The sequence below is a fragment of the Hemiscyllium ocellatum genome, chromosome 8, assembly GCF_020745735.1.
Source record: "Hemiscyllium ocellatum isolate sHemOce1 chromosome 8, sHemOce1.pat.X.cur, whole genome shotgun sequence".
Taxonomy (NCBI): domain Eukaryota; kingdom Metazoa; phylum Chordata; class Chondrichthyes; order Orectolobiformes; family Hemiscylliidae; genus Hemiscyllium; species Hemiscyllium ocellatum.
In genome coordinates this window covers 46,709,781-46,728,145 of record NC_083408.1, presented here as the reverse complement: position 1 = coordinate 46,728,145, position 18,365 = coordinate 46,709,781, and the positions used below count along the sequence as shown (strand labels likewise).

The 18,365-nt window shown below is 39.3% G+C and overlaps 1 protein-coding gene across 14 annotated transcripts in view; it reads left to right on the top strand.

Moving 5' to 3' along the window:
- The window catches only part of ryr3 (ryanodine receptor 3), a 366,212-nt gene that overhangs the window by 221,100 nt on the left and 126,747 nt on the right, over window positions 1–18,365 (top strand). For 11 of the 14 annotated variants that reach the window (XM_060828909.1, XM_060828911.1, XM_060828907.1 and 8 more), the window contains 8 exons: window positions 95–275; window positions 2,636–2,738; window positions 2,973–3,093; window positions 8,692–8,861; window positions 9,630–9,850; window positions 12,815–12,905; window positions 14,520–14,660; window positions 16,981–17,144. In XM_060828909.1, coding sequence (XP_060684892.1) covers window positions 95–275; window positions 2,636–2,738; window positions 2,973–3,093; window positions 8,692–8,861; window positions 9,630–9,850; window positions 12,815–12,905; window positions 14,520–14,660; window positions 16,981–17,144 — 1,192 coding nt within the window. The remainder of the gene's footprint in view (window positions 1–94; window positions 276–2,635; window positions 2,739–2,972; window positions 3,094–8,691; window positions 8,862–9,629; window positions 9,851–12,814; window positions 12,906–14,519; window positions 14,661–16,980; window positions 17,145–18,365) is intronic. The other 3 variants (XM_060828910.1, XM_060828905.1, XM_060828900.1) reach the window with 1 other exon arrangement.

Here is an 18,365-nt window from a genome sequence, read left to right as displayed (position 1 = left end):
CAAGCATTGCAGTTGGTCTGAAACCCTTTCTCCTTTTGCTTCTCTATGCTTTCATGAATTTGTTGTGTAAAATTGAATCCTACTGTTCCTCAAGGTGAAAGTGTTGAAGAAAACGCAAGTGTTGTGGTGAAGTTGTTGATTCGTCGTCCAGAGTGCTTTGGCCCTGCTCTGAGGGGTGAAGGAGGGCATGGCTTATTAGCTGCAATGAAAGATGCGATTGAAATCTCAGAAGATCCATGCCGCGATCTCCCTCCAACTGAAGCTAGGGAAGATGGGTGAGTCTTCATTTCCTTTGTAATACATTGCTGTTCTTGATTTGATGGCTTAAAAGGATTACAGAGGAACCTCAGTTATTCAGAGGACATGGGCAGGGAGTATTTCATTCAGTTGATCAAACACTGGATAACATAGTTTAGCCAAGCACTGGGACCTTGCAATCGTGTTCAGATAATCCAAAATTCGGATAATGGAGGTTCCTCTGTATATTTATTTGTATTTATAAAATTTCAATCCATTTCGAAGTTTTTGCTTACATATTAACTGAAATTATGCAGTCAGTGACAAAAGCTAAAATGTATTGTCCAGAAAGATTTGAATAGGATCAACAGCATCAATATTTTCTTTACTTTTACATGGCTTTGAATCTGGTACTATTGGTCATATCCAATATTAGTGGAGCCACAAGACAGGCTGATCAAGAATTCTCACTAACAACAGTTGGGGTCCAAGTCCTGAGTCTTGTGGTACTCCATTCATTGCAGACTGCCAAAATGAGATTGATCTAATTAGGTCTACTCTCTGTTTTTTGTCTCTTAGCCAATCACTGATCAATGTCAGTATATTACCTCCTATCCCATGTGCTTTAATGTTTCTAACCAGCTTCCTCTGGGGGGACTTAATGAAAATGATTCTGAAAATCAAGTATACTATGTTATTTATAATTGTGTTTGTAATAGCTTGAGAAAAAATAAACCCAATAAGTACATCAAACACAACTGCCCATTTGCAAATCTATGTTGCCTGTTCATAATTAAATTCGTAATTGGCTATCTATCTCAGCCAATTTGTGTCCCATTAGCAACCAAATATCTATTTATCCAATGCTTTTTGGCAGATTCGAGCATTTTCCCTTCGACTGATATAAGGCCAGCAGTTCCCTGTTTTCTCACTTCCTTCTTAAATAGTAAAGTCATATTTGCTACCTTCAAATCCATAAGAAACATTCCAGAATCTACAGAATTTTGAAAGATAATCTCCAATGCACGATCTATCTCTGTAACCACCTCCTTCAACACACTAGAATGTCGACCATTGTGTCCTGGGAATTTACAAACTTTCAGCCCTGTTAATTTCTCCAGTGCAATCTTCTCACTAATGCTAATTTTCCTGCAGTTCTAATTCTCCCTCACCACTTGGATTGTTATTTCCTCTGTGAAAACCAACGTAAAGTCATCATTTAGTTTCTCTTTTTCCCTTATGAATTCTCCTTATAGCCTGTAATGGACCCACATTTTTTAACCAAATATTTTCTTTTTACATATGTATACAAGATTTACAAACTGCCTTTATAAGTTTTGCAAGATCGCACTCATATTCTATTTTCCTTTCCTTTGTTGTATGCCCTCGAAAAATTCTTCCAATTCTCAGAGCAACTGATATTTTTGGCAATTTTATACTTTTCTTTAATCTTACACAATCTTGATATTCTGTTATTAGCTATGGTAAACTGACCTTTTTTGAGTTTTAGCACCTTGAAGAAATGTACAGTTGAGGGCCATGGTTTAGGGTGAGCGGGGAAAGTTTTAAAAAGGACCGAAGGGCAAATTTTTTCACATAGAAGGTGGTGTGTATATGGAAAGAGCTGTCAAAGGAAATGATGGAGGCTGGTACAATTATACCACACATGGATGGGTATATGAATTGGGAGGGTTTAGAGGGATATTTACCAAGTGCTGGCAAATGAGGCAGATTAATTTAGGATATCTGGTTGGCATAGACAAGTTGGTCTGAAGGATGTGTTTCTGTGCTGTACATTTGTATAGCTCTATGCAATAGTGTTTTATAACTATCCAATACTTATGCACAATTATGTCTTTCCCAGTCCATCTCAACTAATTTGTGCCTAATGTTTTAATAATTTGCCGTTTTGAAATTTAACATTTTTGCCTCAGTAGAACAACTGTACTTTTGTAGATAATGTCAAATTTTAAATGTTGTGATAGAGCTCAAAAGGCATGCCATCTAGTTAGTTCCTCAGCATCCTGTTCTAGAAAGGCATCCCTAAAACATTCCAGAAACTCATCCTCCTCAGCTTTATTGCTCGAGTAGTTTACCCAGTCTTTACACAGATTGAAGTTACCCATAATAACTGTGTTACCTGTGCTACTTGCTTCTCCCATTCCCTGTTAATATCATGCCCCACACTACCCTAAATAAATAAATTTGGCCGATAAATAAGTTCAACCAATGTCTGCTGTCCCTTGCTGTTTCTGAAATTCACTCAAACAGTTTTTACACATTGTTCTTCTGATCTCAGGTCCTCCCTTGCTAATGTACTGTTAAAGTTGTGCTGTAAATGTAGCTAAATGATAGCATACCATCTTATATCTATAAAAAATGAACTCTTAATTAACAGTAGTCAAGAGGAGGATGAGGAAATTGTACACACGGGTTATTCCATCATGTCCTTCTACTCTGCTCTGATTGATCTTCTCGGCCGATGTGCTCCAGAAATGCATGTAAGTAATTTTTTAAAAAACAATATGTTTATTGAGTTCATTGAGATTATGGAGTGTTGATTCAATGGTAAATTATCCATTTCTGAAATATTTAATATCATGAATATTTATGGAAGGTGGTAATGATCATTTTAAAGTCTTAAGTACAATAACAGGGAAGCTTCTAAATTTATTTTGATTTTGAATGCATATCCTTGTTGTTACATATCTACTACAATTTAACTATTGTATCAGCTAATCCAAGCAGGTAAAGGTGAAGCTATTCGAATCCGAGCAATACTCCGGTCCCTGGTGCCAACTGAGGATCTGGTGGGCATTATTAGTATTCCACTGAAATTGCCAGTTGCTAACCAAGGTATGCTATAAACCCTAATGTAATGTTGTAAACCGCATCACCTTTAATATAAGCTAGAAGTTTTCCATGCTGTTCCCTGGAGTAAAATGACAAATTATGTTCTGATGGTTGGTGGATTATGTTGTACATTATATATGTAGAACATTTGATTGCTTGTGACATTGTTTACAGAGAAAATGCTCATCTCCTTCAAACTGTCTTATTTTTCTGACTTAATTTTCTGTGCCACTTCCTCAGTCTTCCATCTTTTCTATTTAGTGTTGGTAGTACGGCACTCTCGTTCACAAAGGGGTATCACCCAGACTTGCCATTCCTGTATGTCATTCGTTCTGGACTTGTATACGTACATCATAGGGTTGGATGTTGTTGTGTTATCAAACTCTCTTTGCCCATGTTAGAATATCATCTCGACACTTTAATGCCTAAGTCTTCCAGTCTCTGGATATCTGAGAATAGTGAGTGCCCCATAAGAACTCCTAGGACACAGTGACTACAGGGGAATTGCCTGGGATGTATAAATGTCTGGTGGGCAGTTACCCAGCATCGAGAACCCTCTTTAAAAGTCCACAACTTTGATTTAGATTTACCAAGACTTCAGAGGATTCTAATTCACTGAGCTGAATAGTTACCTTGAAAGTGTTAGATAAAAGCCATGTCTTACTCCTGTAATGCGGTACACAGATCTCCCCCTACTTCATAAGATCATAAGGTATAGAAGCAGAATTAGACCATTTGATCCCGTTCTCCTGCCTTCTCCCCCTAAACCCTTTACTATTCAAGAACCTATCTATCTCTGTCTTAAATACATTTAATGACTTGGCCTTCACAGCCTTCTGCAGCAATGAATGCCACAGGTTAACTACTCTCTGCTGAAGAAATTCCTCCTCATTTCAGTTCTGAAGGTTTGTCCCTTCACTCGAAGGCTGTGCCCTCAGGTTCTAGTCTCTCCTACTAGTGGAAACATCTTCCATGTCCAGTCTATTCAGGCCTCTCAGCATTGTGGATGCTTTCATCAGATTCCTCCTCATTCTTTTAAACTTCATCGAGCAGAGATCCTGAGTCCTAAACTGCTCCTCATATGACAAGCCTTTCCCCCCGGGATCATTCTTGTAAACCTCATGATTAGATTTCCAACAGTATGGAAACAGGCCATTCAGCCCAACAAGTCCACACCAACCTGCACATCTTTGGACTGTGGGAGGAAACTGGAACACCTGAAGGAAACCCATGCAGACATGAGGACAATATGCAAACTCCACACAGACAGTTGCCCGAGGCGAGAATCGAACCTGGGTCCCTGGCGCTGTGAGGCAGCAGTGCTAACCACTAAGCCACCATGCTCCACACCCACCCCCTCCGATCTCATCTGGACCCCTTCCAAGGTTAGCATATTCTCCCTTAGATATGGGGTCCGCAACTACTCTCAAAATTCCAAATATGGTCTGACCAGGGCTTATACACCCTCAGCAGTACATTTCAGCTCTCGTACCCTAACCCTCTTGAAATGAATGTTATAATTGCATTTGTCTTCCTAAGTCATAGTCATAGAGATGTACAGCATGGAAACAGACCCTTCGGTCCAACCCATCCATGCCGACCAGATATCCCAACCCAATCTAGTCCCACCTGCCAGCACCCGGTCCATCTCCCTCCAAACCCTTCCTATTCATATAACTATCCAAATGCCTCTTAAATGTTGCAATTATACCAGCCTCCACCACATCCTCTGGCAACTCATTCCATACACGCACACCCTCTGCGTGAAAAAGTTACCCCTTAGGTCTCTTTTATATCTTTCCCCTCTCACCCTAAACCTATGCCCTCTCGTTCTGGACTCGTGATCCCAGAGAAAAGACTTTGTCTATTTATCCTATCCATGCCCCTCATAATTTTGTAAACCTCTATAAGGTCACCCCTCTGCCTCCGACGCTCCAGGGAAAACAGCCCCAGCCTGTTCAGCCTCTCCCTGTAACTCAAATCCTCCAACCCTGGCAACATCCTTGTAAATCTTTTCTGAACCCTTTCAAGTTTCACAACATTTTTCCGATAGGAAGGAGACCAGAATTGCACGCAATATTCCAACAGTCGCCTAACCAATGTCCTGTACAGCCGTAACATGACCTCCCAACTCCTGTACTCAATACTCTGACCAATAAAGGAAAGCATACCAAACACCTTCTTCACTATCCTATCTACTTGCAACTCCACTTTCAAGGAGCTATAGAACCTGCACTCCAAGGTCTTTGTTCAGCAACACTCCCGAGGACCTTACTATTAAGTGTATAAGTCCTGCTAAGATTTGCTTTCCCAAAATGCAGCACCTCACGTTTATCTGAATTAAACTCCATCTGCCACTTCTCAGCCCTTTGGCCCATCTGGTCCAGATCCTGTTGTAATCTGAGGTAACCCTCTTCGCTGTCCACTACACCTCTGATTTTGGTGTCAATCTGCAAGCGTACTAACTGTACCTCTTATGCTCGCGTCCAAATCATTTATGTAAATGACAAAAAGAAGAGGACCCAGCACTGACCCTTATGGCACTCCAATTGTCACAGGCCTCCAAGTGCCGGATGAACCTAAATGTTAATCTTAAGATAATCCTCAAGTGGGACTCCAAAGTTACTTTGTGCCTCAGATTTCTGAAGATTTTCTCCATTTAGTAAAATGTCTATGTCATTATGCTTCCTACCAACATGTATAACGTCTGACTTCCCCACACTGTTTTCATTTATCACTTCTTTGCCCACTCTCCTCACCTGTCCAAGTCCTTCTGCAGTCTCCCCACTTCCTCAGCCCCTCTACCTATCTTTGTGTCATCTGCAACCTTGGCAACAATCCTTCAGTTCCATCATCCAGAATATTAATGTATAATGTTAACAATTGTGGTCCCAACATGAACCCTTACGGAGCTCAACCGGTCACCAGCTGCCATCCTGAAAAAGAGCCTTTCATCCCTACTCTCTACCTTCTTCCAGTCAGCCAAGCCTCAATCCATATCACTGCCTTGCCCCAAACATCTTGGACAATTATATTATTTAGGAGACCCCAGTGCAGCATCTTGTCCAAGTTCTTCTGGATATCCAAATCCATCATGTCCACTTGCTCTCCTTCATCTTACTTGCTCGTTACCTTTTCAAAGAATACAAATCGATTTGTCAGACATGCCGAGTACTTCCAAGTGCTCTGCCATCTCATCCACCTCATCATTAATAATGGGCTCTAAAATCTTTTATCTAAGTATATTTATTGAAAAGCTTTTTAAAATCTTTTACGAAACATTTATATATATATAAAAAAACCCATCAAAACAGAAAAAATAAACAGTACGAAGAACAAGGCCATAACATTGTACCAATGTTACAATACAACACACTATCTATAAAATCTTATCACAGATCAGGGTCAGGTTCACTGGGCTATAATTTTCCATCTTCTGTCTCCCTACATTCTTAAACATTGGATAATGCCCATCCCTCATCAATTTGCCCACCTCTCCTAATCTTTAGACTTCCCAGCCCTCTGACTCCACCATATCCACCGCTGCCTAAAAACAGATGTGACTACCCGATCCCCAATTACCATCATGACCTGACTACAACCCTAATGCACTAACTTCCTCTAACTCAATCTAATTAGCTACATAACCCGTCCGACTATTGTTCCAATCTGATCTTACCATTTCGCAAGACCAAATTATCCCCTGGTCTGACTTATGTCCTTTATATGCCTACCACTTCACCCACTTACAATGCCCTCACACATGTGCCACCCTAACCCCTGTTCACCTGCCACGCTACCCACATCTTTTGTTAAGTGGTTTTATGCTCACACCCATGGGTTTGGTTTCAAGACAGTCTGCTCAAGGAGAAGTCAAGGTCAAGAACTGACTAAAGGCTTCTTTATAATACCGTTTATTATTACATATTAAGTTTAAATACTGCAACATAGCAGTAATCAAAGGTCTACTACGCTCTAATCCCGCTGTCACATTGTTGAGCAAACTCTACTGCCTAATGCTAATCATCTACTCCATATGCTTCTCTCTGCTTTCTCCTTTAACTCCTCCCACTGTGTGCTATTTATGCCAAGTGATGAGCAGCTGAATGCCATCATTGAAGGTTTGCTCTGGAGGGCTTGCAAAATCCCCTCATCCATCTGGAAAGCTATTCCCCATCACTTACCCACCTACCACTGTGTCCCCTTCTTCAACCTACCTTCTCATCCACTTACACCTCACTAATCCTTCAAAGTGGCTTTAAACATTTAAATTGTAATTGCTTATTGAGGTATGGCAACTCATACCACTAAAATAGTGCCAAGGGTGACACAGTGGCTCGGTGGTCAGTACTGCTGCCTCACACCACAAGGAACGCTGGTTCAATCCAGCCTTGGGCAACTGTCCATGTGGAGTTTGCACATTCTCCCTCTGTCTTTGTGGGTTTCCTTTGGGTGTTCTGGTTTCACCCCACAGTCCAAAGATGTGCAGGTTAGGTGCATTGACCATGGTAAATGCAGGGCTGCAGGGATGGGAGGGGTGGTTGGGTGGGTCTGACTGGGATGCTCTTCCAAGGATCAGTACAGTCTCGATGGGCCAAATGGCCTGTAACTGCATTGTAGGGACTCTTTGGTTCTATGAAAAAAAAGGTGGGCTGGCTTCCACAAAGATTCTCTGTGATGCTGTCTGAAAGGATTTGGTGAGTTTTGGAGGGTCCTTCAGAAGAAGAAAACTAATGGAATAATGGCCTTTATATCTAGAGAACTGGAGACAAGGATATAGAAGTTATGCTGCAGTTCTGCCAACTCCTGATTCAACCCTAGTTGCAGTACTGTGAGCAGATCTCAGGACCACATTTTCAAAAGGATAAATTGGCCTGAAAGGGAGTCCATCATATGTTTACAAATTGATACCTAGACAAGACGGGTTAAGTTGTGAGGGCAGATTATACAAATTAGGCCCATTTTCTCTCTGGGTGATCTGATCGAAGTCTTTGAGATAATAACAGGAAGAAACAAGGTAGATAAAGATAAACTATATCTATTGGCTGGGGATTTTAGAACTAGGTGGCACAGTCCTAAGAATTAGGGCCAGACCTTTCAGGAGAGACGTTGGGAAGCACTCTCTTCCACAAATGACAATGAATGCTGGATCAATTGTGAATTTCAAGAGATAGGTTATTTTTTGTTAAGCACAAGCACTAAGGGATATGAGCCAAAGGTAGATATGTGGAGGTTATGCCACAGATCAACCTTGACTTCATTGAATGGTGGAATAGACTTGAGGGGCTGATTGACCCATGCCTGTTTCTATGTACCGAGGACATGCTTGAAGTGTCATAGGTAAGTAAGCGAACCATCTTGACTGGGCTCACACAGGAAAAATTGACACTTGGGTGAGATGATGGGAAGTGAGTGTCATTCATGAACTTGCAACCAGGTAGAGTCAAACCTTCAAGAGACAAAGTCGCACTTGGAGGCAGTGTTGTTGTCGGACTTGTGTCAGTAATTTGAACATATTTAACACAATACCTGAACAATTTGTAACAATTGCCAAGCTGCAATTAAACAGCATTTTGAACATACATTTTGGTGCTTTGGCAGATGGGACTATTTCTGAGCCATCTATGTCTGCAAGTTTCTGTCCTGACCACAAGGCGCCCATGGTATTGTTTCTGGACCGTGTTTATGGTATTGAGGACCAAAGTTTCCTGCTTCATTTGCTGGAAGTTGGATTTTTACCTGATTTAAAAGCATCTGCTTCCCTTGAATCAGTAAGTCAACATAAAGGTGGCAAACCTGCGCATATTTGATTTTCTTATGTGAACTGTTATTATTTGTTCACACTTTTTTGCATGACTGTAAACTTCTCATGTCCATTAGGGTGGCCAGTGGTGGATATATGAATCTATTTTTTTAAAGGGAGGTGGTGTATGTTGGATAGATGTTTGGTCAGTTAGCTCAGTTGGCTGGCCAGTTGCTTAGTGATGCAAACAACATGGGTTCAATTCCTACACAGGCTGAGGTCATCATGAGGCTCCCATCTTCTCAATCTCACCCCTCATCTGAGGCATTATGACTCTCATGTTAAACTTGCCATCAATTGTCTCTCTCTGTCTAATGAGAGCCCTGAGGGTCTTGGGTTATGGTGACTTTACCTTACCTTATTCACACAAATATGCACTTGTTCTATAGTACATGAAAGAGCAGCTACAGCCAGCAACACTAACAAATGATGTTTTCTTAGATGAGGGACACTTATAAAATTGGAACGGAAAGGAAAGTCTACATTTTGATCAGTCTGAATTGATTATGGCCCAGAGCATACCTAGTTACAATTTAAAATACAGTAGTCCTAGTCACATGATGCATCTTTGAAGAAATTGTAATTATCAGTGACATAATGTGATGAATGTATGTGTGAAAGATTCAGGCTAGTGTTCCTTGTTATAATTTATTTTTGTCTTTTTGTTCATGGATATAGATTAAAAAAAAGCATATTTAATACTTTTCTCTAAATACTTGTTTGTCTTTTCCAACAGGCTGCTTTGAGTACTTCAGAGACAGCTCTCGCCCTTAATAGATACATCTGTTCAGCAGTCCTTCCACTCCTCACCAGATGTGCACCTCTATTTGCTGGAACTGAGCACTTTGCTTCAGTGATAGACTCTACACTGCACACAATTTACAGACTGTCGAAAGGACCTGGTCTTACCAAAGCCCAGAGAGAGTCAATTGAAGAATGTTTGTTATCTATCTGCCGGTACAATACATTTACTTTTATATTCAAGTCTTTAGAAACACCACTAGTGATCTTTTAGAATTTTCATATTTTGAAGAATACACATTAAGTATTTTATGGAATTGCCGGCTTAATTGCCTGGACAATATTCTTGGAGAACGCAACCCTCACCACTTAGAAAGCCAGCTTAATTTTTGTTTCATTGACTTCTGTCACACTTTATTCCACTAGGTTACTGCTCAAGAAAACTACCCTCAAAAGTTTGATTCCAGAATGAAACTGAAAAGGCTAGACCAGTACAGTGAGCTGTCTAATGTGATTTCAGACAGATTAAGTTTATCCGAATGAATCAACTAATTCTAAGGCCATGATGTGTTTGATATGGCAGCTCCTGACAGGAAATAGCGTTTACATCCACAAGGATGTCATTTTTGGATATGAAAGGGCTGATGATTGGAGAACTTGGGTAACTTCCATACCCACCTCTGATGGCTGTGTTTGTGTCTAATCCTTATTTTCATATTTTGATGCACTTACTGTACAATGTAAAAATATTTACGAACGGTTAAAAAATCAGTCGAAAAAATAATCAAGTTTTAATGTTTAAAAGGTTTTTTTCCTGCTCTTTCCTGCTGGCTGATTTTACAAATTTAGAAACATGCATTATGTCAAGATTATTGTGACGTGATTGGACTATTATAACCTACCAGAACTCTTCATCCAAATTTGAAACCATGCACATACATGTATCAAATCTAGAACCTCTATTTACTTACAGACTGTATCTTCAGACTGTATATGGGACAAAGGAACACCAAGGCAATATAGTAATGTTTAGTGACATCTCTTTTTGGTTGATCACTGATAACAATAAAAATGTAAGCAAGTGGGTTGAACTGATTCAAGGAGGTTCATTTAGACACAGATTGGTCTTAAAATAAAACTGAATAAAATAGAATAAAAATGAAACACGTCAGTTTTTAATAATCAGAAGCTTGATAAACAAGGTATACTTGAAGGTGGTAAAGGAGGAGAGATAGGCTAGGTAAAGGACTTTCAGACCCTGGATCCAAGGGAATTGAAGACTGTTCAACTAAGGGAGGAAGAGAGACTTTGATGAAGGAGTGGCAGTGATTTTTAGGGCTGAACGAAGTTGCAGACATAGTGAAAGACATGGCTTTCAACGTTTCAACACTGAGATCAAAATTTTCAACATGGAGCTTTGGGAAACTGAGAGCCACTATAAAAGGGTGATGAGCAAGCAAGATTTGGTGCAGAAAGGGTCATGGACAGCAGAGTTAAATCTTACAGAGGTTAGAGAATAATTGGCTGGTCAGGTGAACATATTAGCAGAGGCTAGAAGTGACAAACACGTGGTTGAGTGTTTCAGCTGCAAATGGGTTAAAACATGCAATCTGAGTCATGTTACAGGGTAGAAGGAGATGAAGAGAATATATAGGGTCTGGTTCAACCATTGTTAGGAGTTAGGAAGGAGACTAGAGCTGTTGCAACCCGACAGAGTTTCTGATGTAGCAAGGAATATATCTTGTGTTCTAATACATACATGAAGTCGCAGTCCCGTCTAGAGAATCTCTTTCAAGTCATCTCTAAACTTGGTTGGAGATGCCAGTGTTGGACTGGGGTGTACAAAGTTTAAAAATCACACAACACCAGGTTATTGTCCCTAACCTTGAGAGAGAGAAATGACCTGATTTTCTGGGTGATGAAAGATTTTGTCAAGCAGAAAAAACTGATTCCATTGACAAATGGATCAGTAACGAGAGATCATAAATTTAAAAAGATGTAGAAGCATGATATGAATTTTGTTTTTAACTCAGGAGTTAGTTAGCATCATCTGTAATGCTGTACCTGAAAAATTAATGGAAGCTGTTTCCATAATTAATTTTAAAAGGGAATTGAATAGGCACTTACTGAGAAACTTGCAGAGTTGCATTTAAGTTATAGGATGTGGGAAAAAGCACAGGACTGTTCTTTTAAAGAGTCATCACAAGGTAGACAGTCACATGGTTTGCTTCCATGCTGTGGGTTTCTATGATTTTATCCAATCCTGGATGTCAGGCAAGCACTTTGACAGTCAAGAGGCCAAGACCATGCCTGCAGGTGATAATACCAAATGGTTTTTGTGTAGATAAAGAAGGGCTAAGAGACAACATTAGTTAATGAAAAGCAACCAGACCATTAGGGATTTACTTTGTCGATATTTGCTCCTCTATGTCTTTGAAGCTATGCATCAACATAATCAAGAAAACTAACAAGTGCTGTCATATATCCTTTGAGCTGTACCTATATGCTGGGAAATTGTGAGTTGGTAATGTTCTCTTCCCATCTAAATTGATGTCGGGACGATGACATGTATTTGACTGCTTGCAAGCTATAGTTAGTCATAGAGTTATACAACATGGAAACAGACCCTTAGGTCCAAGTTGTCCGTGCTGAACTTAATGTCTCAATCCAATCTAGTCCCATTTGCCAACATTTAGCTCATATCCCTCTAAACCCTTTCTATTCATATACCCATCCAGTTGCCTTTTAAATGTTGTAGTAATTGTACCGGCCTTGACCAGCTTGTTCTATAGATGCACCATCCTCTGAATGAAAGATATTACCCCTTGGATCCTTTTTAAATCTTCACTCTCCCACCTTAAACCTATGCCCCCTAAGTTTGAACTCCCACCACCTGAGGAGAAAGACCTTGACTATTCACCCTATTCATGCTCCACCTGATTTTAAAAGCCTCTGTAAGATCTCCCCTCAGCATCTGATGTTCCAGAGAAAAAGGACCCAGTCTATTCACCCTCTCTGTCTAGCTCACCCTCCCCACACAATCCTGGCAACACCCTTGGCAATCTTTTGCAATATGAGATACCAACTTGTCTATTCAGGTTAATATTTGAATGATATATCAAAAGAATCTATATTTGCATTTATTTCTCTGTAACTATGTAATTTTCCATTGTTCCTCAGGCACCTACAGCCTTCAATGTTGCAACCACTCCTGCGTCGCTTTGTGTTCGATGTTCCCATTCTTAATGAGTACTGTAAAATGCCTTTAAAGGTATTTCCAAAAAGCAATCTTGTATTGATAAATTGTGAACGTGAATATGGTTAATATTTGATTGAAAAGCAACAGGAAGACATATTGAATCACATGCCCATGTATTACATAAAGGATGTCCATTCAAAACTGATAGCAACAATGTTAGAATAGCTCATCGGTGTAAGAAAAATACCAATACATCTTGATATTTTGATACCGATGCCTACTCATTTGCAAAGTGTTCCGAAGATATACAGGTTTAGATTTCCCAATCCCTCAGAAGTCTCAACGCATCACTGACAATGCAGCCTCTGACCTAACCCCATTTAAATCATCCAATGACAGAGTCATTGTTATATGTTTGTGATGGCATGCTTGTTGTCTTCCTGGAAATCTTGGTTACACATTTTAGGTGAGGGAAGGGTGAAATCACTAGTAATAGTTAATTATAGCATAACTGGTGCTGTCAGTTAAGAGCAAAATATAATAAAACAAATTAAGTTTTCAGTTTTATATCAAGGGCTGTGCCACCTTTCAAATTTTAAATCCCCACTTCACTGTCATTATGATGCTGAACATGAGGAAATAACACACAACTGCACTGAAACAATAATGCTGGATGTTGCGTTAGTCCTTAATAATATTTAATATATATGAACTGATACAAGTAATCAACACTTGTCATTCATTTCCAATCAGGAAAACCTGCAAAAGGTGGTGGGGGCTAGCAGAACAGCCCCAAATCCATTTCCCCCACTGTCCTGTTCGGAGAATACCAGAAAGCAAGCAGTAAATGTTCAGAACATCTGAGTTCTGGATTTTAAACAGTATCAACATGTCAATAATTCATTTTATTGACTTTTTGAATATTGAGCTTCAGAAAGTGAGATTAGAATCTACAGGATACTGATTTTCTATTGACCATATTCATAAGTTAGAGTTTAATTTAGTACACATAATAGTCACAGCCTCAGAATAACTGTAGCCTTTACAGGAATCAATTCAATGATATTCCCAGCTTCATCTCATCACTGTATTGTCAAGCAATAGCATCCAGTCCCTGTCGGTTTTCTGACAATCTGAAACTGACTTCTGGCAGCAAAGACTTCTTTGGAGATTCCTCCTCCTAGCCGCATCAGGATGAATCTTCAAATGTCCTTAAATCTCTTTGACCAGAACACAAATTCCCTCCAGCATTCTGCATGAGTGGTTACAGGGAACACACTTTCCCCCACTGGTTTACAAAGTGTTTGCTGTTTTCCTACCTCTGCCTCTTTACCCTAGCCCCCTCCACCAGCCTTCTCCCTCCCTCTGTCTTCTCTGTCTATTCAGAGTATTTGAATCAAACTGCCTTTAGTTTGTAAGTCTTCTCATGGCAAAACCAGCTACTTTGTTCTTTGTTTACTGACACGTGTATTTTTTTAGTGCTTATTCTGGCTTTCTGTTCCCATGGTAACCAGGCTACTCTGACTCATCATAAGCAGAACTTGTATTAAATCACATGACTCTGTATTATTCCATTTTATCTGCATGAATTCAGTCTGGAAGTATTAATTTGATTATTTTGTAAATAGTTTTCTTCTGCTGTGTTAGTTTTAGTCAATTAATATTATTTTCTTTTATCAACTACAGCTTCTAGCCAGTCACTATGAGCAGTGTTGGAAATACTATTGCTTGGCATCAGGTTGGGGCAGTTATGGAAGTGCATCTGAAGAAGAACTACACCTCACTAAAAAATTGTTCTGGGGAATTTTCGATTCACTCTCTACAAAGGTAACACTACATTTACCTAAGTTGTATTATAAGTTGTTGACCTTTCAGGTTGAAAGAGGTAAATTGAAGTTCAAGATTATAAATTAAATCTCTGCCATGTTTGCACTTGAATAAAAAAGTATTCCTAATTGGGTTCCTCAAAAACGTGAAACTTGACATTTAAAGTTGTTGCAAAGCTAAACTTAAATGTTCAATAAAGGTCAGTGCATGTTCAAATTGTATTGCTTCTTCTTTCAGAAACCCCTCAATATTGTTCTTTTCTGCTGTTCTCACCTATTATTCAGTATCTTGGACAGGACTTTCCCAGACCCTGAATGATGTAGGCTGCTGAGTGAGGCCTTTTTCAACATTAAATCCAACAAGTCGTATTTTTCAACCAAGTCCCAGATGTACATAGAACAGTACGGCAGAGGAACATGCCCCACCATGTCTGTCCTGAATATGATGCCCTTCTAATTCAGTTTGCCTGCATGTTGTCTGTATCTCTCTATTCTTTCCATGTTCATGTATCTCTCTAAATGCCTCTTCCACATTTCTATAATATCTGCTTCTACCACCTCCTCTGGCAGTGCATTCCAGGCACCTGCCAGCCTCTACATGGGAAAAAAACACATACCAAACACTTCTCCATTAAACTTACCCCCTCGCTTTAAACCTATGCCCCCTTGTATTTAACGTTTCCACCCTGGGGAAAAGACGCCAACTATCCATCCAATCCGTGCCTCTCATAATTTTATATACTTCTGTCAAGTTGCCCCTCGGCCTCCAATGTTTTAATAAAAAAAAATCCAAGTTTGTCCAAACTCCTCTTATAGCTAATACACACCAATTTAGGCAACATTCTGGTAAACCTCTTTTGCACCTTCTCCAAAGCCTTCAGGTCATACCTGTAGTGTGGCAGCCAGAACATACAATACTCGAAATGTGGCCTGACTAAAGTTTATACAGCTGCAAGATGACTTATCAACTTTTATACTCAATGCCCTGACTGATGAAGGCAAGCATGCCACATGCCATCGTTACCACCTTATCCATTTTTAGGGCATTATGGACTTGGATCTTAAGATCGCTTTGCATATCAAATATTGTGTGCCATTTTCATCTGTAGCAAGAGATGGGAAGGGATTGCGTGAGATGATAGTGGGTGGCTCAGCTGTTGGTGTTGGTGCAGGTAAGTGAAAGGAGTTATGATGTTCCAAGTGAATGAGTAGGCAGTAGCAATGCCTATTGTGAGAGATTGGAGGGTGGGAGGTAGTGATTAATGGAAGATGCTTCAGGAAACACTGAGCATGGTAGAACACGAGCTTTGGTGTGAGCTAGATGCAGCGACAGAGACATAGTGAGTGCAAGGCCACAAAGATAGGGCGAGTTCGGTCATTAATGAGGGAGTTTGGGATGGTTATGAGACACTAACTAGACCATGTGGAGAGAAACCCTCCATGAAATTCAATTAAAATGACACCAAGAGAAATTATGTGACGATTCAATCCAATGTTACTCCTGACTTTTCTATATTTCCAACATCTTATGTTTTTCAATTTAATTTTGCCAATCTGCGTACAATAATGAATATTTGTATTGTAGATGTAACAGGCTGCAAAATCCAAAGTTTATACCAGTTTTGTTCTTAGTTTATTAAACTTCAGCACTTGAATCAGTTGTGTATTAAATGTGTGACAGATACAGTTTGTTCTAGAAGTTTTTCACAAAGGAAGCTGGAAAGCTACTTAAATATTGTCCGTGCTTCTTAACAGCATGAAAGCTTTAATTGTGCCTCTTCTGAATTGTCTTTTCTGCAAGAAAGTAAACTGAGTTTCTATTTGCAGTTTGAAACTCCTTGAAGCAGAATGGTGTTTGTTTTTCACTAGACTGTTAAATTCTTCCAAATGTAGAACATAGTTTGGCCACTTATTTATTCTCATCATGATAGAATAACTCATTTTACTGGAAAATTAAATGTATTTGAAATATTGCCTAGTAATTTATTAACTTTCTAGTATCAGTTTGACTGTTTAGAATAATTGAAGTTGAGGAACAAAGGGCCCATGAGGATTAGTATAGAACAGTTCATTTAAAAAAAAATTATCATTTTATTCATTTATCAAAGTCACTTTTGGTTTGCGATATATTTTTCTTTATTTGTAGTACCTAGTCCTTCTTCCATTAGATTCCCACTATAAATGCTATGGAAATCAATTGTTTTGAGTTTGTTTGGAGTTGCATAGAATATTAGCATATTTTCACTTCCATAAAAAAAAATGTTGTTCACTGTGAACAATTCAGTGTGTTTTTCTTTAATGAGTCACCATTTTTCCTGCAGAAGTACAACCCTGAACTCTTCAAAATGGCTTTACCATGCCTGAGTGCTATAGGAGGGGCTCTGTCACCTGATTATGTGGATTCCAGCTTTTCAGTTGTGTTGGAAAGGCAGAATTCAGTGGATGAAGAAGGCAACTTTGACCCAAAACCTGTCAACACTTCCAAGTATGGCACTGAAATGAATAAAGATGGTTTTCTTTAAATGTTCCATTTATTCTTTTATAGAACAAAGGTTTAGAGAAATATTTCTCATTTCTCCTATTTTGTACTGCTACTTACCTCATCATGTTAGAAGATAATTACTAAATTTTCAAATTCATTAACCTGATTTTTAAAAATTCACCTCTTATCAGGGTACAGAAGGCATATTTGAAATTTCTATTTGTATTTCACATACAAAATTCTAACAAATTGTGAAGTGCACAGTTTCAAAAGGCTGAAAATGATCTACTTTGAATGCTTTATGCATCCTGACACACACTTCAACATTTTATCCTTAATGTCTATTTATGGCTAAACAATTTTATTATTTACTATACAGTGATTTGTTATGATCCAACGTTAAGAAAACTATGTTTAGGTATTTTAGAACTTATTTTAAATGTGTTCTCTGGATGGTGAAGTTTGTGTAAGTTATTAAAAGGAAAACATGATAAATGCTAAAATCTGAAATAAAAAACAGAAAGACCATAAGAAAAAGGAACAGGAGTGGGCCATTTGGCCCCTAAAATCTGCTGGAAAAACTCAGCAAGTCTGACACTATTTGAGCAGAGAGAAACAGATTTAATGCTATGGGTTGAATTTAAATGTTTCTTGGAACTGAGGAGAGTTGGTAAATTGACAGATTTGCACAGTTAGGGGAGAGGACGAAGTAGAATAAAAGACTAAAAATAGCTGTGCAGGAGAACAGAACTGTAGTATTTAGGGCAGCATGGTGGCTCAGTGGTTAGCTCTGCAGCCTCGCAGCACCAGGGTCTCAGGTTGGATTCCAGCCTCTGGTGACTGTCTGTGTGGAGTTTGCACATTCTCACCGTGTCTGTGTGGGCTTCCTCCGGGTGCTCCGGTTTCCTCCCACAGTCCAAAGATGTGCAGGTCAGGTGGCCATGCTAAATTGCCCACTAGTGTTAGTGTTAGGAGGGAAATGGTTCTGGGTGGGTTACTATTCGGAGGGTTGGTGTGGACTGGTTGGGCCGAAGGGCCTGTTTCCACAATGTAAGGAATCTAATCTAATCTAAAAATTAGCTGAACAGGTAGATTTGTTAAAACTTTTCATCTTGCACTCAACAGGGAAATTTAAAAAAAAAACATGTCAAGGAAAAACATCATTAATACTGTCTAAGAGAAGAGTGCTGATTGGTTGACAAGTGGATTCTGATTGATAGAAAA